The sequence below is a fragment of the Rana temporaria genome, chromosome 6, assembly GCF_905171775.1.
Source record: "Rana temporaria chromosome 6, aRanTem1.1, whole genome shotgun sequence".
Lineage (NCBI taxonomy): Eukaryota > Metazoa > Chordata > Amphibia > Anura > Ranidae > Rana > Rana temporaria.
In genome coordinates this window covers 31752031-31777636 of record NC_053494.1, presented here as the reverse complement: position 1 = coordinate 31777636, position 25606 = coordinate 31752031, and the positions used below count along the sequence as shown (strand labels likewise).

Genomic DNA, 25606 nt, shown 5'->3' with positions numbered 1-25606 from the left:
ACTGCACAGTGGAGGTAAATATAACATGTTTGTTATTTAATAAAAGAAAAACTGAACATTTAGGGTCACTTTGAGAGAGCTATGCCACGCCCGTGCACATGCGTGGGAATGACATCATCACAGCTCAGCCAGTCAACTGACCGCAGCCCGCAAACCCGGTAGGAAGACCAGATGAAGATGGAAGCCCTGTCCATGGTGACAGCGCACCGCTGGAGGCCTTTGTTCTAAGCAAAGACTTTCAATGTGCTAGTATGCAATGCTTACTAGCACATTATGCTACTATTTTGCAGGGGAATTTTTTTTTTTTTTTTTTTACAAGATTTGACAAAAAACCTGGAAGCCGATTGGTTTCTATGCAGAGCTGCACCAGATTTTGCAGTTTTAGTAAATTCTGTATGTGAATTTAAAACACCTGTATTAGGCTCTGATGGAAGCAGCCATTTCCTGAGTGAAGCTGGATACACTCTATCCAATTTTCTGTAGATTTTCTTTTTTTTTTTCTTCAGATTTACCAAAACCACAAGGTCAACCCTTGGGAGTTTCAATTTGTATGCAATCGGTCAGGCCCTTGCACTAGATGGTTTGGGTAAATCTGAAGGAGATCACAACCAAAGTTGTATAGTGTGTATGGGGGTCTTAGATGCCATGTATTTAAAAAAAAATGCCAAAATATCTGCCAAATTTGTGTTTTGCTAATTTTTGTTTTGTTATCTGTGTTCTTACAGTCACTTGTCCCAGCGGCATCCTAGACATCTCCCTGATCCTCCCGGAAGATCATCATTGCCAGGACTCCAGTGATGAGGACGCAACAAACCTTCCGCTGCTACCTGCAAAACCAGACCTTTCATTTCATTCCTTGATAATCCGCACAGACAACAGTTCCGGCTACTCGTCAGTCAGCAGTCCCACTACTTCTCCTAATGGTCTTCCTTTTACCCCAACCCCAGGACTGCCCCACAACAAGCTGACCCCTATCCCCTTCCCCCAGCCTAGCCCAACGCATTTCAAAGCGTCCCGAAGGCAAGTGAAGAGGAAAAACCAAGCACAGCACAGCGACGAAAACGTTGCTGATCCCTTGTAAAGGAACTTTATCTTTGCTAATGTACAGAGAAAGTTTATATATGTAAATATATATATTTTTGTCATTTAATAGAAACTTGTCTGTCTGATTTGTACCATCTGGTCAGGGTGTTATAGAGTAGGAATAATTGCAGGCCAATCTTATATCTTGAGTTGGGTTACAAGAAGGGATATATAGTAATCTACTGACCTCAATTGCTGGGAGGCCGTCAATAGACGTCCTCACCTTTGTGTGTCCCCCCGCACTGTGATCACTGAGACTCTTACCATGTGATCAGCTGTCAGCCAATGACAGCTGATCACGTGATGTAAAGAAAACTCGGTAATCGTTTTTTTTTTTTTTTTTTAACTCCCAGGAGGCACTGTGTTTAGTGTCCGCCTATCACGGAGGCCCTCTCGTCCTGTGTTTAGTGTCCGCCTATCGCGGAGGCCCTCTCGTCCTCGGATGAGAGGGCCTCCGTGATAGGCGAACACTGAACACAGTGCCTCCTGGGAAGCTGAATGTTTCTGCCGATCACGGAACAGAAGACGTAGAAGGTGCGGCTTTTGAAAAATCGTACGGCCGTGATTCTGCATGTCTTGGGATAAGGTAAGGGCACAGTCTAGCATGTACTGGGGCACAGTCTGGCATGTACTGGTGGCACCGTGAGGCGAGGCATGACTAGTAGGAAGGAGGTAGTCTTATACGGCGAGTATATCCCAAAACCAACATTTTGGCTGGAAAATTAGGGGGTCGTCTTATACGCCGGCAAATACGGGTAATCTTATGGGAAGATTTTAGTTGAAGTGAATACTTAAGGCCCGTACACACTATCGGATTTTCCGACAATTGTGTGATGGCAGGGTTTTTGTCGGATAATCAGACCGTTTGTACGCTTCATCGGACAATTGTCGGAAATTTCCGACAAAAAATGTGGGATAGCATGCTCCTAAATTTTACGACAACAAACACGTGCCGTCGGATTATCAGATCGTGTGTACACAAGTCCGTCGGACTAAAATCCAAACTACAAACACGCATGCTCCGAACCAATGCTATCCATAAGACAACATTAGCAGAAGTTGCCCAAAGGGTGGCGCTAAAGAGCAGAAAAAACACGTCGTTTCATGAATGTTGGCTGAAAAAGTTATGCCGTCTGTATGCAGATCAAGTTCACGGCCAACGCCCTTCGCACAAAATTCCACAGATTTGTCCGATGGAAATCCGATCGTGTGTACGAGGCTTTAGTCTGCCGACAGGGTCTCTTTGAACTTAAAAGTACAGTTGGGCTTAACCGGTTAACGCCCGCCGCATGTAAATATACGTCCACAGAATGGCATGTACAGGCATATGGGCATACATGTCCGTTTCCACGGGTCAGGGGTCCGATCGGGACCCCCCCCCCCCGGTACATGCGGCAGTCGGTAACCCGCGGGGAGCGATCCGGGACGAGGGCGCGGCTATTGGTTTCTAGACGCCCCGGAGCTGAAGAACGGGGAGAGCCGTATGTAAACACGGCTTCCCCGTGCTTCACTGTGGCGGCTGCATCGATCGAGTGATCCTTTTTATAGGGAGACTCGATCGATGATGTCAGACCTACAGCCACACCCCCCCTACAGTTGTAAACACACACAAGGTGAACCCTAAATCCTACAGCGCCCCCTGTGGTTAACTCCCAAACTGCAACTGTCATTTTCACAATAAACAATGCAGTTTAAATGCATTTTTTGCTGTGAAAATGACAATGGTCCCAAAAATGTGTCAAAATTGTCCGAAGTGTCCGCCATAACGTCACAGTCACGAAAAAAAAACGCTGATCGCCGCCATTAGTAGTAAAAAAAATAATAATAAAAATGAAATAAAACTATTTTGTAAACACTATAAATTGTGCGCAAACCAATCGATAAACGCTTATTGCGATTTTTATTTTTTTTTACCAAAAATAGGTAGAAGAATACGTATCGGCCTAAACTGAGGAAAAAAAAATGTATATATATTTTTGGGGGATATTTATTATAGCAAAAAGTAAAAAATATTGCATTTTTTTTTCAAAATTGTCGCTCTATTTTTGTTTATAGCGCAAAAAATAAAAACTGCAGAGGTGATCAAATACCACCAAAAGAAAGCTCTATTTGTGGGGAAAAAAGGACGCCAATTTTGTTTGGGAGCCACGTCGCACGGCCGCGCAATTGTCTGTTAAAGCGACGCAGTGCCGGATCGCAAAACCTGGCCTGGGCATTTAGCTGCCTAAAGGTCTGGGGCTTAAGTGGTTAAAATAAGATCAGAGTACAATTCTGCATTCAGTCTGTCCCAAGCCCTTTATTGAACCAAAGCTGTGATCCTCATTGCAAAACCTGGTATTTTATAATAAAAATAAATAGTATATATTTTTTTTTTTTCCCCCTAACAATTTACAGAAGCGCTAGATGTCTTGCCAACTTTTAGATTATGAAATAACATTCAGATTTTAAATGACAAATGTCAGCCTACTCCTTGGAATCCAGTCTTAATGATGACTCAAAAACACACAAAATTATCTAGAAGAATAATAAAAAAAAAAAAAAATCTTCTGTATCTCAGGGTGACATCTGTGCGCCCGCTACATCTTCTGAAGTATGTTGGGAATTCAGATAAACAATCTTCATTTTTCCTGCAGATAGTTCAAATCTTAACATTCATCTGTTCCTGTTTCACAAAAACAAATGATCTTGTTTATCTCGGTATTTATCCAATAACATCACCCCCCTCTGATCACAAAAAAAACACTGAGGCTAGCTGAGCAAACCTCTGAAATATATCCAGTACAAATATAAAGCCGCAAGTGTTCTAAGAGTCTGATTACATTACTGCGAGATGTGGGCAAGCAGAGTTGTGTGTTGTTTTTATTTTTTTTTATTTTATTTTTTTATAAACTTTGAGGTTAACCACTTCAGCCCCAGAAGAATTGGCTGCCCAATGACCGGGACATTTTTTGCAATTCGGCACTGCAACGCTTTAAAGGAGTTGTAAAGGAATTTTTTTTTTTTGCGCAAATGACTGTTTACAGGGTATAGAGACATAAAAGTTAACTGATTCCTTTTAAAAACAATTAAAAATAGATAAAAATCAATCACTATAGGCGGGCGTAACGTATCCGATTTACGTTACGCCTTCCGCAACTTAGACGGCAAGTGCAGTATTCTCAAAGCACTTGCTCCGTAAGTTGCGGCGGCGTATCGTAAATTGGACGGCGTAAGCCCGCCTAATTCAAATGTGGAACAGGGGGGCGTGTTTTATGTAAAATAACCATGACCCGACATGATTGACATTTTTCACGAATGTGCATTGCTCCAAATAAGCCGCAAGGACGTATTGGTTTTGACGTGAACGTAAATTATGTCCAGCCCTATTCATGGACGACTTACGCAAACGACGTAAAATATAAAAAATTTGACGCGGGAACGACGTCCATACTTAACATTGGTATGCCGCATGTACGCCGGGAAAAGCCTAACGTAAACGTAATCTGTACTGCGTTGGCCGGGTGTACGTTCGTGAATTCACGTATCTAGCTGATTTACATATTTCTAGGTGTAAATCAGAGTACACGCCCCTAGCGGCCATCGTAAATATGCAGTTACGATTAGACGGAGTAAGAGACTTACGCCGGTCGGATCTAATAGAAATCTATGCGTAACTGATTCTAAGAATCAGGCGCATAGATACGACGGCACAACTCAGAGATACGACGGCGTATCTGGAGATACGCCGTCGTATCTCCTTTGTGAATCTGGGCCTTAAAGTTCTGTTTTCTGCCTAGTCAATCTCCTAAAAGGAAGGATAATACCCTAAGGTCAATTGCTGCTGTGTCCGTCCATGAACTCAGAGAAATGGATTTTACGGTGAGTACAAAAATCCTATTTTTTCTTGTTATGTCATCTTTAAATAAGGAAGTATCCTCACTAAAACACAGACTCATCACATGTATCTTTGTTCCCACTAACCAAATAATTGGAAAGTACCATCTATATTCTTCTCAGAAGTAAAGCAAAGCATTCTTGTCACAATCATTTCTAAGAAATGAATGGCTATATCACAGTATTTAGGCCTAAGAGGAATAAATGTAGCATCACATGCGATGTCTGTGCAGTGCGAATTCAATATACAAACATGTATGGCTGAAATCGCATCTCATTCGCACCAAAAGGTGCAGGACCCTTTTTTTGGTCTGCCCTGGAACCGGATCACATGGGTGTTCCCACCTATGTGATTCAATTCCTGCAATATTTGACAGTTCGCATTGCGATCTGCGAACCGATCTAGGGGTGTCATTAACTTTTTATTGACACACGCAGTGGTTTGCAGATGTCAATGTGAACCACCGGCGATTCAGGTGCGATGTGAGAACCCGCCAGTGGTGCCCCGTCCACTAGTATCCGGCTATACAGGGTGCCAGATGCATGGATTCCAATAGCGGGATGTATTTTTTTTGAAGCACGTGATAAGAGCCAGAGGCTCTAATAGGCTTCACAATAGGGTGGGCTCGGGGCACATGCACTGCGCCCCGAGTCCACCCAGTTATGTGACAATAGCGAATGAAAATTTGCTATTGTCGCACTAATTCTCCTCCCAGCCAATCAGGAAGAGGAAGCTGGTCGTGTAACCTGTTTCCCGTTTGGCCGAAAGGAGAAGTGATCCTAGGAGGCGGGAGGGGATGCATGGCCGCTGTGATGCCGACCGAATGACTGATCGACCGTCCCACCCACCAGCCAAGATGTCCCCAAACTGCCTCCGCTTTGACTGCTAACCGGCTGACCCACTTGCCGCAGCTGGAACCACAAGTGTGAACCGAGCCTGAAGTGTTTGTATAGCCATACACTGTGGGGAATGGTCAAATTCAGGATTTTCAATCACTTTCAGCAACAGGAAGCAAAAGAAAAAATCTCTCCAAAGGGAGGGGTTTGTTCACTTTTAGAAAGTTGTCCCCATTGGAAGAGTTTCACTCACCTCCTTTTCTGGTAACAACTGAAACTTTTGGATTTCCCATTATCAAAACAAATAGAAATTCAAACATGACTGGGGTTCTAACCCTTTGCACTCTATCCAGAACATAAAAAAAAGAAAAAAAACAGAAGTGACAGAACCAATAGGTCTCCACTTATTCATTTGAATCGGCAAGAAGGACTTTATCAAATTAGAAAAAAAAAAAAATATCCATACCTATGTTCCATAAGGCCATTAAAAAAAGTTCTCTGGTCACAGTACAATATTATTTTTATAACATCAGCATTGTAATAACAATACAAACAATAGTTATTTTTGACAATCCAATTCACTTTAAAAAAAACTATTTTCATGTTGTGAGTTTGGCCTGTCTGCTGGACATCTCTTTACACAACTTCCTGGAATCTCTGTATACATTGCAGCTTCCCCTCTGCTGTTAACTTACAATATCTAAGGACTACATATCCCACGGTACCTTGCTGCAAGTTGTGATTCCTGTACTGACCCCACCTCCTGTAGCTCCTCCTCTCATCTACTCTGTAGTTCAGAAGGCAGGCTTTGTTGACACAGCAGTGCCTACGCACAGTGCACAGGGAATACATCTTATAGGATTCCAAGAAGTCGATGAGTGGGGATCTTTAGCAGAGTAAGTTTATATACTTCAAGATCTTTTAGAATTAGATTAATAGGAGTAGAATTGAAATACTTGTGGAGATGATTATATGATTTTACATTTTGACCATAGATGCACTTTAGGTTAGGGTGACCAGACATCCCCAGTTTCAGGGGACAGTCCCCAGATTGAGGACACTGTCCCCGGACCAAGTCTGTCCCTGGTTTTGTCCCGGGATTGGATTTGATCAGGGGTTGAGGCAAGTTCAAAGACATTCAGTGCAGAATAAAAAAAAAATCTGAATTACACACCTCCACTCCGCTGCTCCTACTAGCTTGGGGGGTGTATTTTTTTCCATTATCTGTGCCCCTTTCTGATGATCATGTGCTGGTCAGAGCGGAGGGAATATTTCTTCAGTTTCAGGTGCCCGTTCTGCTCCACTCGCATGTTCTTCTGCCTTGGCTGCCCAGCCGCCTGCCTGCTTATCTCCTTTCCTTCCCTGGCGGAGTGATCTTCCTCCACTCCCCACCCAGTAGTAGCCGGGCCCAGAGAGTGAGACTTGACAGGCTGTGAGGCGGGCAGCGGCGACGATGGGCAGAGAAACGCTGATTGCCGCCATTACTAGTAAAAAAAAATATGTCCCCGGATTTCATTTAAAAAAATCTGGTCACCTTACTTTAGGTCACTATAATGTTTGTAGCATATACTGTACAATGACAAATTATTCTTTACCTGCTTGCCGACCAGCCACCGTCATTATACTTCGGCAAGGTGGCACAATTTAGCGAATCGCCGAAGGTGTACGTCGGAGCTGGATCTCGCTATTGTGGGTGCACTCGGGGGAGCCAATCATCGAGTCTGCCGGCCACCCGCGATCATCCCGCGCAGTGACAGAACGGGGATCTGCCTGTGTAAACAAGGCACATCTCCGTTCTGACAGGGGAGATCACACAGATCCGGTCTTTCTGGTAGGCAGAACTCCAAGAAGTTGAATTCGGTCAGCTTTTTATTCAAATGCAGAAGTTGAATCCTTATTTGGCTAGCTTGGGTCTTTATCCACAAAAGTGATTATTTACTAAACAATAAGAAGCTGGCCGAATAAGGAGCTAACTTCAGCTTCATCAGAACTGCTGCGTTTCCCCAGTCACACAGTCCCCCATACAGCTAGAAACCACCTGCAGGGAACACATTTAACCCCTTGATCACCCCTGATGTTAACCCCTTCCCTGCCAGTGTCATTAGTACAGTAACAGTGCATATTTTTAGAACTGATCACTGTAATAATGTCGCTGGTTCCCAAAAAAGTGTCAAAAATGTCAGTTAGGTGTCCGATCTATCCGGCGCAATGTTGCATTCCCTCTAAAAATCACTGATCGCCCCTATTACTAGTGAAAATAAAATAATAATAATCAAAGTGCCATAAATCTATTCCCTATTTTGTAGATGCTATAACTTTTGCGCAAACGAATCAATATACGCTTATAGCTATTTTTTACCAAAAATATGTAGAAGAATACATATCGGCCTAAACTGAGGAAGACATTTTTATTTATTTTTTGGGGGAAATTTATTATAGCAAAAAGTGAAAATATATATATATTTTTTAAATTGTACCCCTTTTTTTGTTTATCGTTTGGGTTCAGCATCGCACGTGCAATTGTCCGTAAAGCAACGCAGTGCCGTAGCGCAAAAAATGGCCTGGTCATTAAGAGGGCAAATCCTTCCGGTCCTTAAGTGGTTAATGTACTGGATGGTGCCTACTACACAGTGGAAGGGCATACAGAACTTGCACCCTATCTTAGGTCAGTGAAATAGTATAGATCACCAGCTGCAGAATCAGGACTACTGGTTTACCACCAGGAATACAATTTTTTTTTTTTTTTTTATGTTTTATAGCAAATAATTTTTTTCAAAATTGTCACAAATACCACCAAAAGAAAGCTCTATTTGTGGAAAAAAATAATCATATTTTGTTTGGGTACAACATCGCACGACTGCGCGATTGTCAGTTAAAGCGACGCAGTGCCGAATCGCAAAAAATGGCCTGGTCAGGAAGTAGGTAAATCCTTCCGGGGCTGAAGTGGTTAAATGTTCTGTATTTATAGATGAGCATTGTTTTCCTGTGGTTGACAAATGCAAGTCAGCAGATTCTCATTTCCTTCAATGGTGCGGCGGAGATGTCAGTTCCGAAGCTGCGTTTGACCTTCTTTGCGAAGAATTTCTCTGGATACAACAGGTCCTATTGAGATGCTTTTCATTGTAAACAACGCTTGTCAAACCTTGCCTTTCTCTGTGCTTGATCTGCACGGTCTTTGACTGCAAAGGCAACCTTCTACAGTCTACACCACCAGCTCTCTACATTAACCCTTATGCCGCGTACACACGATCATTTTTCAGCATGAAAAAAAAACATAGTTTTTCAGCATGTCTAAAAAACGACATTTTCCCAACTTCATCATTAAAACGATGTTGCCTACACACCATCGTTTTAACCACTTAAGCCCCGGACCTTTAGGCAGCTAAATGCCCAGGCCAGGTTTTGCGATTCGGCACTGCGTCGCTTTAACAGACAATTGCGCGGACGTGCGACGTGGCTCCCAAACAAAATTGGCGTCCTTTTTTCCCCACAAATAGAGCTTTCTTTTGGTGGTATTTGATTACCTCTGCGGTTTTTATTTTTTGCGCTATAAACAAAAATAGAGCGACAATTTTGAAAAAAATACAATATTTTTTACTTTTTGCTATAATAAATATCCCCCAAAAACATATATAAACATTTTTTTTTCCTAAGTTTAGGGCGATACGTATTCTTATACCTATTTTTGGTAAAAAAAATCGCAATAAGCATTTATCGATTGGTTTGCGCAAAATTTATAGCGTTTACAAAATAGGGGATAGTTTTATTGCATTTTTATTAATTATTTATTTTTTTACTACTAATGGCGGCGATCAGCGATTTTTTTCGTGACTGCGACATTATGGCGGACACTTCGGACAATTTTGACACATTTTTGGGACCATTGTCATTTTCACAGCAAAAAATGCATTTAAATTGCATTGTTTATTGTGAAAATTACAGTTGCAGTTTGGGAGTTAACCACAGGGGGCGCTGTAGGAGTTAGTGTTCACCTAGTGTGTGTTTACAACTGTAGGGGGGTGTGGCTGTAGGACTGACGTCATTGATCGAGTCTCCCTATAAAAGGGATGACACGATCGATGCAGCCGCCACAGTGAAGCACGGGGAAGCCGTGTTTACATACGGCTCTCCCCGTTCTTCAGCTCCGGGGAGCGATCGCGACGGAGCGGCTATAAACGAATAGCCGCGCCGTCGTCCCGGATCGCTCCCCGAGGGAATCCGACCGCCGCATGTAGCGGGGGGGGGTCCCGATCGGACCCCCGACCCGCATAAAGGCGGGGACGTACCTGTACGCCCATCTGCCTGTACGTGCCATTCTGTGGACGTACATATACATGCGGCGGTCGGGAAGTGGTTAAAAAATTATCTAGCAAAGCGCGGTGACGTACAACCAGGAAAACTGCGGGGAGAGCTTTTGGCCGGGAATCCTGGCCCTGTGAATGCTTCCTCGCAGTTTTCCCGACAGGATTCCTGGCAGTTTTAAACCCGGCAGTTTTCTTACAGGGAAACACTGCGAGGGAGCATACACACGGCCGAGTTTCCTGGCCAAAGCTCTCTCCGCAGTTTTCCAGACGAGGAAACCCGGCCGTGTGTACACGGGGAAACTTAGGGCCAGATTTTCGTAGAATGGCGTATTTTTGCGGCGGCGTAACGTATCCGATTTACGTTACGCCTCCGCAACTTAGATGGGCAAGTGCTGTATTTTTAAAGCACTTGCTCCGTAAGTTGCGGCGGCGTAGCGTAAATCGGCCGGCGCAAGCCCGCCTAATTCAAATGTTGAACAGGGGGCGTGTTTTAATGCTAATGTGCTGTGACCCGACGTGATTTACGTTTTGCACTTACGGCACATGCGCCGCCCGTGGAATATCCCAGTGTGCTTTGCGGCAAAGTACGCCGCAAGGACGTATTGGTTTCGACGTGTACGTAAATGACGTCCAGCCCCATTCACGGACGACTTACGCAAACGACGTAAAAATGTTCAAATTTCGACGTGGGAACGACGCCCATACTGGTACGCCGCACTTACGCCACCATATAGCAGGGGTAACTATACGCCGGGAAAAGCCTAACGTAAACGGCGTAAATGTACTGCGTCGGCCGGGCGTACGTTCGGGAATTCGCGTATCTAGCTAATTTGCATACTCGATGCGGAATTCGACGGAAGCGCCACCTAGCGGCCAGCGTAAATATGCATTTACGATACGACGGTGTAACACAGTTACGTCAGTCGGATCTACAGGAAATCTATGCGTAACTGATTCTAAGAATCAGAAGCATAGACACGACCGCGCAACGCAGAGATACGACGGCGTATCTGGAGATACGCCGTCGTATCTCCACTGAGAATCCGGGCCTTACAGAGCAGGTTCTCGGGTTTCCCGTTGAGATTCCCGGCAGACTTTATACCGCCTGGAATCCCGGTCGTGTGTACGAGGCTTCAGAATTGGCTCGGCTAGCAAGTGGTTAAAGTCGCAGTGACTTTCAAAAGGTGCCTGCACTACTTCGGTGTGACTTTTGATGCGACTTCCATTAAGTGTAAAGTTGGATCAAAGTCATGCTTCAAAGTTGCACTGGAAACCGTGTGACTTTGGAGATGCACTAATGTGAATGGAACCTAAATCAACCCATGAGTAAGTCGCGTGCCTGTGACGTAACGCGTAGGGAGGAGCCTGCGATCAAATCCGAGTGCATCGGATCGAGCTGAGGAAACAGCATACTGAGTGGCGTTTTCATGCTTTACTGAAAGCGGGGATTCGTGAGTGCATATGTCAATGCTCTGATTACATTTTTGATCTGTCATCGAATATTGCGCAATGAGGTTTTTTCTCTTTTCTTTCATGCAATCCCTGTCTGTGAGTGCCTGTATCATCTGATCACAGCGGTGGAGGGCTGGATTAGCATTCAGATTGAAGAGAGTGATTTTTTCCCTGCATGGAATCCTGCTAATCACTGTGCACTAATTAAGGACATATTAGTAATTCACAGTTTATGGAGTGTTCTCCCTGATTAGTTTTCTTTGTTCGTTTTATCACCTTTTAAGTTAATATTAGCGCATCTATATTTTATATGAACCCCTATATAGTGCAAGTAGCTGAAAAGGCATTTGTAGAATCCCATGTATTGTAGTTCAGGGGGTGGGAGCAGACAGTAGGATGACTCGGAAGGCTGTAGATGGAGCGAGCTGCAGTAAATACAGATAAATCTCCAAGCTCTGGAATTCCCTGCCAGGGCCCTTACAAAATCCACAAAGTGGTGTTTATATCATTCTTCAGATTTATTATGCAACATGTTTCAAAGTGGTTTACCACTTCTCCCTCATGCATCAATGAAGAGGAAGGAGTGGTGCACCACTTCTAAATGCTTTGCCCAAGATGCCTGCAGGAGCCTCTGTGAAGATCAGGATGGCAGGCAGAAACGGCAAGCGCAACTAAACCATTTGATTTAACAGTTTCCCCAAACAGTTACTTTGAAAGCATTCTGTGATTGACAACTGTCACAGTCGCTTGTGCTTTCAACTGAACTGTCAAGCCATCAAATGGCTGATGTTATAACTGATCACATGTGCCGTGGCAACCACAGATGAAATAAGGCCCAAGATGGCAGCTTCCTTAGTTGTAAAGCATAGGAGGCTTTAGTTCCACTTTAACTGTTTCCCAAAACAGTTACATTCAAGGCATGCAGTGAATGACAACTGTCACAGTTGCTTGTGCTCTCAACCCGAACTGTCAAGCTATCCAATGGCTTATCATAAGTGCAGCACCATGTCAGCCACAGATCAAACAGAGGCTAAGATGGCAGCTTCCTTGGCTGTAAAGGATAGGAAGGTTCTGGTTCCTCTTTAACCGATTAAGGACCAGCCCCCATCATTATACTGCGGCAGGTTTTCTCTCCTGGGACAGCGATAGGGGGCACGCGCGGCACGACACCGGAGCCGATGCGTGTGGCTGCAATGTCCACCGGCCACCCGCGATCACTCCACAGGGAGCCAGAATGGAGATCTGTGTATGTAAATAAACAGATCCCCATTCTGACAGGGGAGGAGAGAGCGATCTGCTGTTCCTAGTGATCAGGAACAGCGATCTCTCTCCTCCTCCAGTCAGTCCCATCCCCCACAGTTAGAAACACCTCCCTAGGGAACATTTAACTTCTTGATCGCCCCTTCGTGTTAACCCCTTCCCTGTCAGTGACATTAATACAGTAATCGGGGGCTATTTGTAGCTCTGATCGCTGTGTAAATGTCACTGGTCCCGATCTGTCTGCCACAATGTCGCAGTCCCGCTAAAAATTGCAGATCGCCGCTATTACTATTAAAAAATCAATAAATAGTAAAAATGCCATAAATCTATTTCCTATATTGTAGACACTATGGCCCAGATTCTCAGAGACTTACGACGGCGTATCTCCAGATACGCTGTCGTAAGTCCGAATGGCCGCCGTCGTATCTATGCGCCTGATTTATAGAATCAGTTACGCATAGATTTGGCCAAGATACGAGCGGCGTAAGTCTCCTACGCCATCGTATCTTGGGGTGCATATTTACGCTGGCCGCTAGGTGGCGCTTCCGTTGATTTCCGCGTTGAATATGTAAATGAGCAAGATACGCCGATTCACAAACGTACGTACGCCCGTCGCAATTAGTTACGCCGTTTACGTAAGACATACGCCGGCGTGAAGATAAAGCTGGTCTCTAGGTGGCGCAGCCCATGCAAGGTATGGACGTCGGAACAAGCGTATCTTTTTACATCGTTTACGTAAGTCGTACGTGAATGGGGCTGTGCGTAGGTTACGTTCAAGTCACAGGCATTGAGCCGGCGTATCTTTGGGCATAAATACGACGTGATACTGAGCATGCGCCGTTCGTTCGGCCATGCATCTACATGGGGTCACGCCTAATTTAAATACAACACGCCCACGACCTGCCTACTTTGGATTACGCGCGCTTACGCCGGCCGATTTACGCTACGCCGCCGTAACTTAGGACGCAAGTGCTTTGTGAATACAGCACTTGCCTCTCTAAGTAGCGGCGGCGCAGAGTAAATAAGATACGCCCGCACAACGTTATGCCGCCCTACGTGAATCTAGGCCTATAACTTTTGTGCAAACTAATCAATATACGCTTATTGCGATTTTTTAACCAAAAATATGTAGAAGAATACATATTGGTCTAAACTGATGAAGAAATTATTATTATTTTTTTGGGGGGGGGGAAGCAAAAAGTAAAAAAAAAAAAATGTTGTTTATAGTTTGGGTAGAGCATCGCACGACCGTGCAATTGTCAGTAAAGCAACGCAGTTCTGTATCGTAAAAAATGGACTGGCCATTAAGGGGACAAATCCTTCCGGTCCTTAAGTTGTTAATGTACTGGAGGGTGCCTACTACACAATGGAAGGGCATACATTGCACCCTATTTTAGGTCAGTGAAATAGTATAGATCACCAGCTGCAGAATCAGGACCACCAGGAAGCCTTCAGCAACCTTAAACCTTAGCAATCCGACCAACCAGGTAGCTGCTCTGTTCTCCTACACCAGCCTAGCCCTAGTGTTGACTTTGCATTGGGGGGAGGTAGAGTATGTCATGTGCTGACTCACATAAGAGCATATACAGCATGTAAAGGACTAGACCCCCCCCCCCTTTTACATGGTGGGGGAGGAGGGCATGCTAAAGAGAATTAGGCAGCTGCCTGGTTGCTCGGGCCTGGGGTGCCCACATGTTCTGGATTGCCTGGGATTGTCCCATAATTCTCATTTGTGTCCCGTGTCCCGGGCACCTTTATTCAGGAAACAATACAGTGTCCTGGAATGAGGACACATAGCCACCCCAATAGACAATTGCCAAACTGGTTGCTAGGGCCGCCCCATCTGGCGTCTAGCAACCAGTGACGTCACACATTCGCAGAGTCTCGGAGCGAGGCAGAGAGAAACAAAGCCTTTACCCAGTGCTGCCTGCGCCCCGTATCCACCCACCTCCTCTCCTTCTCTGGCCGCGGCAGAAGCACCCAGAGAGAGCAGCCAGAGCATCTCCTCCTGACTCCTCCAGTCTTCAGTGACCTCCCAGTGGGCAGTGGAATTCTGCAGTGCTGACTGGCTTAGATCCACAGCTCGGCTACCCGTCCCAACTCCCGCAGCGCATTGCCCGACTTCTCCTCCTCCCGCCCGCAGCTCGAGCCGACCAACTGCCTGAGGGGGGTCCCCCAGCCTGGACCAGGCAACAAAGACTGGCGCTCAACCTCTCACCAGACCAGTCCAGATTAGAAAGGTGAGCAAGGAAGTGGAACCCGCAGGAATATGAGTGGCAAATGTTCTCATCTTTCTCCAATCAATAGGGGAAAGGAGATTGGCCTTAAAGGGTCACTAAAGGAATTTTTTTTTTTTTTTAGCTAAATAGCTTCCTTTACCTTACTGCAGTCCTGGTTTCATGTCCTCATTGTTCGTTTTTTTGCTCTGATGTTGCTGTAATTTTTCTCTGTTCTGGACACTTCCTGGTTGTCTGTTTCCTAATGACCACAGTACTGGGAGATTCTAGTTTCATTTTCCAAACCATCACTGCTCTATGGCTCTGTATAGCACAGAGGCAGGATTAAATGCAAAAAGAAACTAGATGCAAAAATGAAACTAGAGGTACATTATATGATTGATTTTTATCTATTTGTAATCAATTTTAAAAGGAATCAGTTAACTATTATGTCTCTATACCCTGTAAACAGTCATTTCAGCAAAAAAAATATTTCCTTTAAGTATCATTAAGGGCTCGACTTAATCCCTAATCCACAGTAGGTAGCAGAAAGATCGCTACCTACTCTTAGGCTGCATTCACACCTAGGCGTTTTCACGCCAGACGCCCACCGCTATTACAGCCTGCAATACGCTGGAGGGGTGATTTTACATTGTTGGCTATGGAGATGGTTCACATCTCCACGCCGATTGCCGAACGCCGAAACGCCTGAAGCTCAAAACAAGTCCCGGACCTTTTTTTCAGGCGGCTTTCGGCGTTCGGCTATAACTGACAATGTTGATCACCCCTCCTGTGTATGTTACCGCGGCGTATTTTACCGCGTTTTGTCGTGGCAAATCGCGGGACAAAACGCTGCAATTTTTCCCTGTTCGTCTTTCAGGACAGGTACTGTAGAGAGACACAGGCTCCTCCCCTCACAGGAAACACCGCCTTCCAATTAAGAATTTAAGCCTCATCCTCCCTCAGCTCCTCAGTTTATGGTGTTTCCTCCGGAGGGGAGACACCGCTGGGGGCCAAGGGCCAGACAGCTGGGGAAGCTGAGGCCAGTTTTCCTGAGAGGGGGGACCTGTTCTCCCTGGGATCAGGGCTATTTTTTAAATGCATGGCGTCCTGGTTGACTGGGGAAGTCACTTACCCAGGATATCGCCGTGTAGCGTCCCGCGGACATTCCTGGGGTGGATTCAGCCGCGGAGGCCTATTTACTAAACGCACAGGGGTGGCGCTGCAGGCGGGGTGCACGCTCCCTGTGAGAATTCACAGTCGGCCAGGAGCTGGGCCGGACCGGATGACGAGTGACGTCAGTTCCGGGGGGGGCGGGCACTTCCGCCGGATACGCGTCACTGGTCCCGGACGCTGCAGTGTGAAAAGGCCTGACGCTGGGCTGGTGCGGCCTCTCTCTTCTCAGCCGTAGTGTCGGCGTTTTTGCAGGCAGTCGCGACCACATTCCTCAGCGAGATGTCGGAAGCAGAGGCTTCCCGTGCACCTCCGGATGACGACAGCACCAGCCACTCTAAGGTAAGGAGAACCCTGGGGTGGTGTTCCCTTATCATGTTGTACAGCTTCACTGGTGATTTTTTTGTTTTCTTCTCCTGGTGGTCGGGGAGTTTATTAGTGTAGTGTGTCTGGAACCCTGGTGGTGGTTGGTCCTAGAACACTCCTGGTGGTTACCTGTGTTATGCGCTGGTCTCTCTTTTAATCTAGCCTCCACTTTCTTCTGTGTTTTTCAGAAATCCACAGAAAAATCAGCCCACAGCAGGAAGAAATGCCCTTCCTGCAGATCTTCACTTAGTGAGAGTTGGAACAAAGCTCTTTGCAGGAGATGTATTGAGGGGCTGGTTAAAGAAAGGGAGGCAGAGCAGGCATCTGAATTAGCAGCTTCTATGAAAGAGCTTTCTGGCACCTTTCAATCGTTTAAAGATATTTTTGCTAATTTTCAATTGCCCCAAAGCAGCCCTTCTGTAGCGCAACAGGTAATTCCACCGAATCCTGAGGTTCTTCCCTCTGGGAGTAGAGAGAAACCTGCGGATATCAGAGAGGATGCTGAGGAGGAGCAAGACAGTGCCGCTTCTAGCTCCCAAGAGGAGTCAGATAGTGAGAAGACAGAGGCAGGGTCCTCAAAGGTCTCTCGCTACAAGCTTTCCCTTGAAGAGGTGGAAGAGTTATTGGAAACTATCCACGCTACTTTAGGGATAGTTGAGGAGAAAAAGACACTGTCACTCCATGACCAGATGTACAGTGGTTTGGGAGAACAAAAGAAAAGGGTTTTTCCAGTCCATGAAGTACTGGTCAATGCCATCAAAAAAGAATGGCAGGACCCAGAGAGGAAACCTTTCTTCTCAAACTCTTTGAAGAGGAGGTTTCCTTTTTCTGAAGAGGAGGCTTCAGTGTGGAACAAATCCCCCAAACTAGATGCCGCCTTTTCGCAGGTATCCCGACATACGGACTTGGCGTTTGAGGACATGGGGGTCCTTTCAGACCCCATGGACAGGCGGATGGATTCGCTATTAAAAAAGTCCTGGGATGCTTCCCAGGGGAACCTTAAGCCAGCTATGGCAGCAACAGTGGTGGCCCGTAATTTAGAGCATTGGCTCTTACAAATTAAGGCACATATTGAGGCCGGAACGCCAAAAGAGACTATACTTTCCTCTTTTCCAACTTTACTGAGTGGCGTACGGTATGTAGCGGACGCCTCAGCAGAGTCAATCCGCATGTCTGCCAGATCTGCAGCTCTATCTAATTCTGCAAGAAGAGCTCTCTGGCTCAAGACATGGCAGGGGGATAGCGCCTCAAAGATTAAATTGTGCGGGATCCCCCTTACAGGAGACTTATTATTTGGGCCAGGCTTGGAGGCTGTCTTAGATCGTACAGCCGACAAGAAGAAGGCTTTCCCCTTAAAGAAAAAATTTGGGGGACAGGCAAAGAAAAAATTCTGGACCCAAAAGAAGGTGGAAGTCCCCAAACCTGAGGGAAAGAAAAAGTTTTGGGGACCAAAAGGGAAAGGCCGTGCCGGGGCGCTTTTTCGTGCTCCTGAACAGCCCCAAAAACCTCAATGACGGAGTCAAGGTGGGAGGAAGGTTGGGGGCCTTTCTCCCACAATGGGAGACGATCACCAGCAACCAATTTGTGCTGGGGATCATAAGGAGAGGGTACAGACTAGAATTCTCAAGTCCCCCCCCATCCAGACTCTTAGTCACCAATTTGCCCCAGTGCAAAGAGAAATCGGTGGCTCTGATCTCCTCTCTTCAGGAGTTGGAGGATCAGGAGGTGGTAGTTCGGGTTCCATCGGAGGAGATAGGAAAGGGCTTCTACTCCCACATATTTGTGGTCCGCAAGCCTTCAGGGAAATTCAGGCTTATACTGAATTTAAAACCTCTAAACACCTCGGTCACGTACAAACGGTTTCGGATGGATTCCATCTATTCCGTGAGGACACTCCTCCTTCCGAACTGCTTCATGGCATCCATAGATCTAAAGGATGCCTACCTACACATCCCAATAGCGGAATGCCATCAGAGATTTCTCAGACTGGCCGTGAGGTCCAGAGAGGGGACGTTTCACCTGCAATTCAAAGCACTCCCCTTCGGGCTCTCCTCTTCCCCCCGCATATTCACCAAAGTGATGGTGGAGGTACTAGCCTTTCTACGTCTCAAAGGCATCCTGGTGGTAGCTTACCTGGACGATCTGCTATTTTTTGCAGACTCCCCGACACGGTTGTCCCAGGACCTCCAGGTTGCAAAGGGGATTCTGGAAAACCTAGGTTGGTTACTCAATCTGGAAAAATCCAGCCTGACACCCTCCCAAAGAGTCACTTTTCTGGGATATGTACTGGACTCAACCAGACAGATGACTTTTCTCCCAGTAGAAAAAGTTCAGAAGGTGGACAATGTAATATCACTTCTTCAGAGCAGTGGCCAGCTTCCGATAAGGAAAGTCATGTCAGCTCTGGGGTTATTAACATCTTGTCTTCCTGCAGTACAGTGGGCAGGTCTGCATTTCCGACCTCTACAACTGTTCATACTGAACATTTGGGACCACAAACCGGAATCCTTGGATTCCCTGATATCCATACCGGTTCACATCAAAAAGTCCCTTTGGTGGTGGAGGAAAGGGGCGAACCTTTTACAGGGCCTGGATTGGATCTCCCCGATCTCCAGAACAGTGACAACAGATGCCAGTGGCTCCGGTTGGGGAGCACACCTGGACTCCCTTCTGACACAGGGTCGCTGGGCAAAAGAGGACTCGCAAAAATCCTCGAATTGGAGAGAACTAAAAGCGATAGAGTTAGCCCTCAAAGCCTTTCAGAAAGAGCTGCAGGGACAGCATGTTCGAATCAGGACAGACAACTCCTCGGCAGTAGCTTATGTCAACAAGCAGGGGGGCACCAGGAGCAAGTCCTTATGGGATCTGACAAAATCTATTCTCATATGGGCGGAGGCCAATGTCTTATCCCTCTCAGCCATACATCTGAAGGGAGAATTAAATCAGGTCGCAGACTTCCTCAGCAGGAAGAAACTGAGGGAGGGCGATTGGGTTCTGAATCAAGAAGTTTTCAGAGCGATCACTCAAAGATGGGGTCTTCCGGAGGTGGATTTATTCGCCTCAAGAGAAAATGCCAAAACTCGGCTCTTTTTTTCCCTAAACAGATGGGATGGAGCTCTGGCGGTGGACGCTCTGGCCCAAACCTGGAAGTTCTCCAGGTGTTATGCTTTCCCCCCTCCGGTTCTAATACCAGCAGTCCTGAGGAAACTGCAGGGGGAGAACACAACACTCATTCTCATCGCACCTCATTGGCCCAGGAGACCATGGTTCTCTATCCTAAAAAATCTATCGATAGAATCTCCTTGGATTCTACCAATTCGGGAGGATCTCCTTTTGCAGGGTCCAATCTGCTGCCCGCAGGTAGAGAGATGGAACCTGGCAGCCTGGCTTCTGAGGAAGAGCTGCTGAGGGGCAAAGGGTTTTCAGAACGCTTGGTTGAAACACTCCTAAGCTGTAGAAAGAAGGAGACGCAAGCCATTTACCAAAAAGTGTGGAAACGGTTTAACATCTGGTGTGCAGAAAGCTCATTCAGAGTCAACAGCTCTGTGGCTGTTTTAGAATTTCTTCAAGCTGGAGCTGATAAAGGGCTGGCAACTAGCACGCTGAAGGGTCAGGTGTCAGCGCTAAGTGTATTTCTTGAAAAACAACTAGCATTTGACCCTTGGGTCTCTAGATTTTTTAAGGCTTTGAGTAGACGGAGACCTGTAAAAACCTCCAACTTCCCAGTTTGGGATCTCTCATTGGTTCTTCAAGCCTTTACAGTAGAACCATTTGAGCCTTTAGACAAATGTAGTTTAAAAGTGATCACTCTCAAAACAGTATTTTTAGTAGCGATCACTACTGCCAGGAGAGTGAGCGAACTCGAGGCCCTATCTATTAGGGTCCCCTTTTTTCAAGTTTTTCCGGATCGCATCATTTTTAAGACAGATCCGGCTTTTCTACCAAAGGTAGCTTCTAAGTTTCACAGAAGTCAAGAAATAACATTGCCTTCTTTTTGTTCAAATCCTGTGAGGGAACAGGAACACAAGTTTCACAACCTAGACGTTAGGAGGTGTGTCCTACAATACTTGGATTACACAAGTCAGTTCAGGAAAGCTGATTCACTATTTGTTTTGTTTTCTGGGTCCAGGAAAGGGTCCAGGGCTTCTAGACGCACGATAGCCAGGTGGTTAAGGGCAGCCATCGTTCTAGCCTATTCTTCTAGGGGAGTAGAGCCTCCACAAGGTATCAAGGCTCATTCCACCAGGGCAGTAGCAACTTCCCAAGCAGAGTGTGCTGGTGCCTCCCCGGAGCAGATCTGCAAGGCTGCAACATGGTCTAGTTTCTCAACGTTTGTAAAACATTACAGACTGGACCTACTTTCAACCAAAGACCAGGCTTTTGGACGCAAAGTACTGCAAGCAGTTGTCCCACCCTAGGGTAAGGTGCTCGCTTATCCTCTCTACAGTACCTGTCCTGAAAGACGAACAGGGAAAAACGGGGTTACTTACCGGTAACATCCCTTTTCCTGGAGTCTTTCAGGACAGCACTGGTACCCACCCTCTTTGTTGTAGGGGATATTATGGAAACTCATCAGACGAGGCCGTCAGGTAAGATGTAATTTTATACTTTTATGACGTGTTCTTGTGTCTCCCCAGCTGGCCGGAGGTACTCTGGAAAAAACTGAGGAGCTGAGGGAGGATGAGGCTTAAATTCTTAATTGGAAGGCGGTGTTTCCTGTGAGGGGAGGAGCCTGTGTCTCTCTACAGTACCTGTCCTGAAAGACTCCAGGAAAAGGGATGTTACCGGTAAGTAACCCCGTTTTTCATGGCAAATCGCGGTAAAATACGCGTTCAGGTGTGAATGCAGCCTAAAGATAGTGCAGATGCTCAGGGTCTACTTGAGTTGTTGGCACAGGTCAGGAATCCTGATTTGTGCAGCCAGAAGAACCCAGGAAGGGCAAGCGGCACCCAGGTTGAATGTTTAGCAGTGGATCTGCCAGTTTTTCGTTGATGCGTAAGACTGGTGTTCTGCTTGTATTGCCAGAAGGTCCCAAGAGGGCAGCTTCTAAGTCAACTATTTCTCAATGGATCTGCCAGATGATTGTTCAGGCGTATGGTTTAAAGGGCAACATTTCACCTTACCCAGTAAGGGCACACTCTACCAGAAGAGCGAGTGCTTCATGGGCAGTTCAATATCAAGCATCGATGGCTCAGATATGCATGGCTGCTTCTTGGTCTTTGGTGCATACATTCACTAGATTTTACCAGGTGAATGTTGGGTCTCAGGAGGATATTGCATTTGGAAGCAGTGTACTGCAGGCAGCAATATAGATCCTGTTGGTCTCTGGATGTTTTGCTTTGGTCATAATGGGTCCCCTTCCCTCAAGAAGCACTGGGCACGTCCTAGTTAGTTATTATGGCTGCTCTGTGTCCCGTGATGTACGATAAAGGAAATAGGATTTTTATAACAGCTTACCTGTAAAATCCTTTTCTTGGAGTACATCACGGGACACAGAGATCCCACCCCTGCCAGTGTCCAATCACCTATATGTGGCGTATAACCCAGTTAGTTATTATGGCTGTTCTGTGTCCCGTGATGTACTCCAAGAAAAGGATTTTACAGGTAGCCTGTTATGACATTTTTTCTTACTTTTTATTTTTACACTGTTCTTTTAAAAAAAAAAACTTGTATTCCTATTACAAGGAATGTAAACATCCTAATAGAAAAAAAAGCATGGCAGGACCTCTTAACCACTCAAGGACCGGACCAATATGCTGCCTAAAGACCCAAGGTGTTTTTACAGTTCGGGACTGCGTCGCTTTAACAGACAATTGCGTGGTCGTGAGACGTGGCTCCCAAACAAAATTGGCGTCCTTTTTCCCCCACAAATAGAGCTTTCTTTTGGTGGTATTTGATCGCATCTGCAGTTTTTAGTTTTTGCGCTATAAACAAAAATAGAGCGACAATTTAGAAAAAAATGCAATATTTTTTACTTTTTGCTATAATAAATATCCCCCAAAAACATATATAATTTTTTTTTCCTCAGTTTAGGCCGATACGTATTCTTCTACCTATTTTTGGTAAAAAAAAATCGCAATAATCGTTTATCGGTTGGTTTGCGCAAAATTTATAGCGTTTACAAAATAGGGGATAGTTTTATTGCATTTACATTGTTTTATTTTTTTTTACTACTAATGGCGGCGATCAGCGATTTTTTTCGTGACTGTGACATTATGGCGGACACTTCGGGCAATTTTGACACATTTTTGGGACCATTGTCATTTTCACAGCAAAAAATGCATTTAAATTGCATTCTTTATTGTGAAAATGACAGTTGCAGTTTGGGAGTTAACCACAGGGGGCGCTGTAACATTTAGGGTTCACTGTGTGTGTGTTTACAACTGTAGGGGGGTGTGGCTGTAGGACTGACATCATCGATCGAGTCTCCCTAATAAAAGGGATCACTCGATCGATGCGCCGCCATAGTGAAGCACGGGGAAGCCGTGTTTACACACGGCTCTCCCCGTTCTTCAGCTCCGGGGAGCGATCGCGACGGGGCGGCTATAAACGAATAGCCGCGCCGTCGTCCCGGATCGCTGCCCGAGGCTTACCGACCGCCGCATGTACCGGGGGGGGGGGGGGTCCCGATCGGACCCCCGACCCACGTCAAGCAGAGGACGTACAGGTACGTACATGTGCCTGTCCGTGCCATTCTGCTGACGTATATGTACATGAGGAGGTCGGCAAGTGGTTAAATATGAGATCTCATAATTACACTAAAATGCAATAAAAAAATTTGAAAAAAAATGTCCCTTTAAGAGCTATTGGCGGAAGTGACATTTTCACGCCGCTTCCACCCTGCAATGGTATGGAGCCGGGTGGGGGCTATCTTACTCAGCTCCATACCACAGAGAGTGGACCCAATCGCCTCCGCCGCTGCCAGTGGCTCCAGTATGTGGCGGACAGTGTTGTTCATCTTCCTTTAAAAAAGTAATTAGTTACAATTACAAGTTACTTGCCCGAAAAAGTAATTGAGTTAGTGACTCAAATATTTTTTTTTTTATATTCTACAATGCAATTACGTTCTATAACATCTTTAATATCAAAGATGTTTATATTAACTGATTGAAGAATAAAAACACTATATACAGTATTTTAGAACATTTCGTACTGTGTACAATTATTAATATCATCATCACACTCCACCTGCCCAGCAATACTGTACAATATATATTCAGTGTGCAGTGTGAGTGACACTGCTGCAGTGCACACTGAATCTATATTGTACAGTATTGCTGCCTGGGCAGGTGGAGTGTGATGATGATAATAATTGTACACAGTATTGCATTTGCTGGGCCTGCCATATACTGTACTGTACTGTATAACTGCACTACAAAATTCCTTTACAAATAATGCATATTTTAAAATGTTATTAGTAATAACATTTTAAAATATGCATTATTTGTAAAGGAATTTTGGACAATAATGAATAATGATTTTAACTTGAAAACAGCAAATGTAGGGCCAGATTCTCAAAAGAGATACGCCGGCGTATCGCCTGATACGCCGTCGTATCGCCTGATACGCCGTCGTATCTCTGAGTCCGCCCGTCGTATCTATGCGCCTGATTCATAGAATCAGTTACGCATAGATAACCATTAGATCCGACAGGCGTAAGGCTCTTACGCTGTCGGATCTTAAATGCATTTTTTTTTTCCGGCGCTAGGTGTCGCCGACGTCGTTTTCCCGATCGAGTATGCAAATTAGCAAAATACGCAAATTCCCGTACGTACACCCGACCGACGCAGTGAAGTTACGACGTTTACGTAAGATTTGCGACGCGTAAAGTTGCCACTGGGAATATGAGGCACAGTCAACGTTAAGTATGGCCGCCGTTCCCGCGTCCAAATTTTAAAATTTACATCGTTTGCGTAAGTCGTCCGTGAATGGCGCTGGACGCCATTTACGTTAACGTCGAAACCAATGACGTCCTTGCGACGTCATTTAGCGCAATGCACGTTGGGAAATTTTAGGGATGGCGCATGCGCACTACGTTCGGCGCGGGAACGCGCCTAATTTAAATGATCCACGCCCCCTACCCGGATCCTTTGAATTAGGCGGGCTTGCGCCGGAGAATTTATGTTACGCCGCCGCAACTTTACAGGCAAGTGCTTTGTGAATCAAGCACTTGCCCGTAAAACTTGCGGCGGCGTAACGTAAATGAGATACGTTACGCCGCCGCAAAGATGCGGCGATCTACCAGAATCTGTTTAAAGCGGATGTGCCATGGGAAAAAATATTAAAAGTCAGCAGCTACAAATACTGCAGCTGCTGACTTCTAATATTAGGACACTTACCTGTCCTGGAGTCCAGCGCCGATCGCAGCAGAGGACGAGCGATCGCTCGTCTCTCTGCTGCTCCCCCCGCCATCCACGCTGAGGGAACCAGGAAGTGAAGCGCTGCAGCTTCACTGCCCAGTTCCCTACGGCGCATGCGCGAGTCGCGCCGCACCCGCTGATTGGCTCCCGCTGTGTGCTGGGAGCCGAGTGTTCCCAGCACACAACGGGGGGGGGGTGACGGGAAGTGACGGAATGCCCGTCTTTTGCCTGTGAATGCCGGGCCGGAAGTGGTTGCAAATACCTGTCTTTAGACAGGTATCTGCACCCCCCTCCCCCTGAAAGGTGTCAAATGTGACACCGGAGGGGGGGGAGGGTTCCGATCAGCGGGACTCCACTTTAGGGTGGAGAACCGCTTTAAGTAGTTAAAATTCCGTAATATACACACTGAAGTGTATTCCTTTGATCTAAATCAGGGGTCTCCAAACTGCGGCCCGAGTGCCAGATGTGGCCCTTTGCTAGCCTTTATGCGGCCCTTGGGGCACTATTCCTCCAACTGATATGAGGCACTATTCCTTCCACTGACACCAACAAGGGGGCACTATTTCTTCTACTGATATCAATGATGGGATACTATTCCTCCTACTGATAGGGGCCCTACTCCTCCTCCTACTGACCACCAACCCTGAGACCACATTTATTCTCACTGGTGCTGGGCCCGGGA

At 46.0% G+C, this 25606-nt stretch overlaps 1 protein-coding gene across 3 annotated transcripts in view; it reads left to right on the top strand.

Moving 5' to 3' along the window:
• The window catches only part of CCNF (cyclin F), a 45631-nt gene extending 44479 nt beyond the window's left edge, over positions 1–1152 (top strand). For all 3 annotated transcript variants that reach the window (XM_040356608.1, XM_040356607.1, XM_040356606.1), the window contains exon 17: positions 726–1152. In XM_040356608.1, coding sequence (XP_040212542.1) covers positions 726–1081 — 356 coding nt within the window. In that variant the 3' untranslated portion in view covers positions 1082–1152. The remainder of the gene's footprint in view (positions 1–725) is intronic.
• Positions 1153–25606: the final 24454 nt, after the last annotated feature.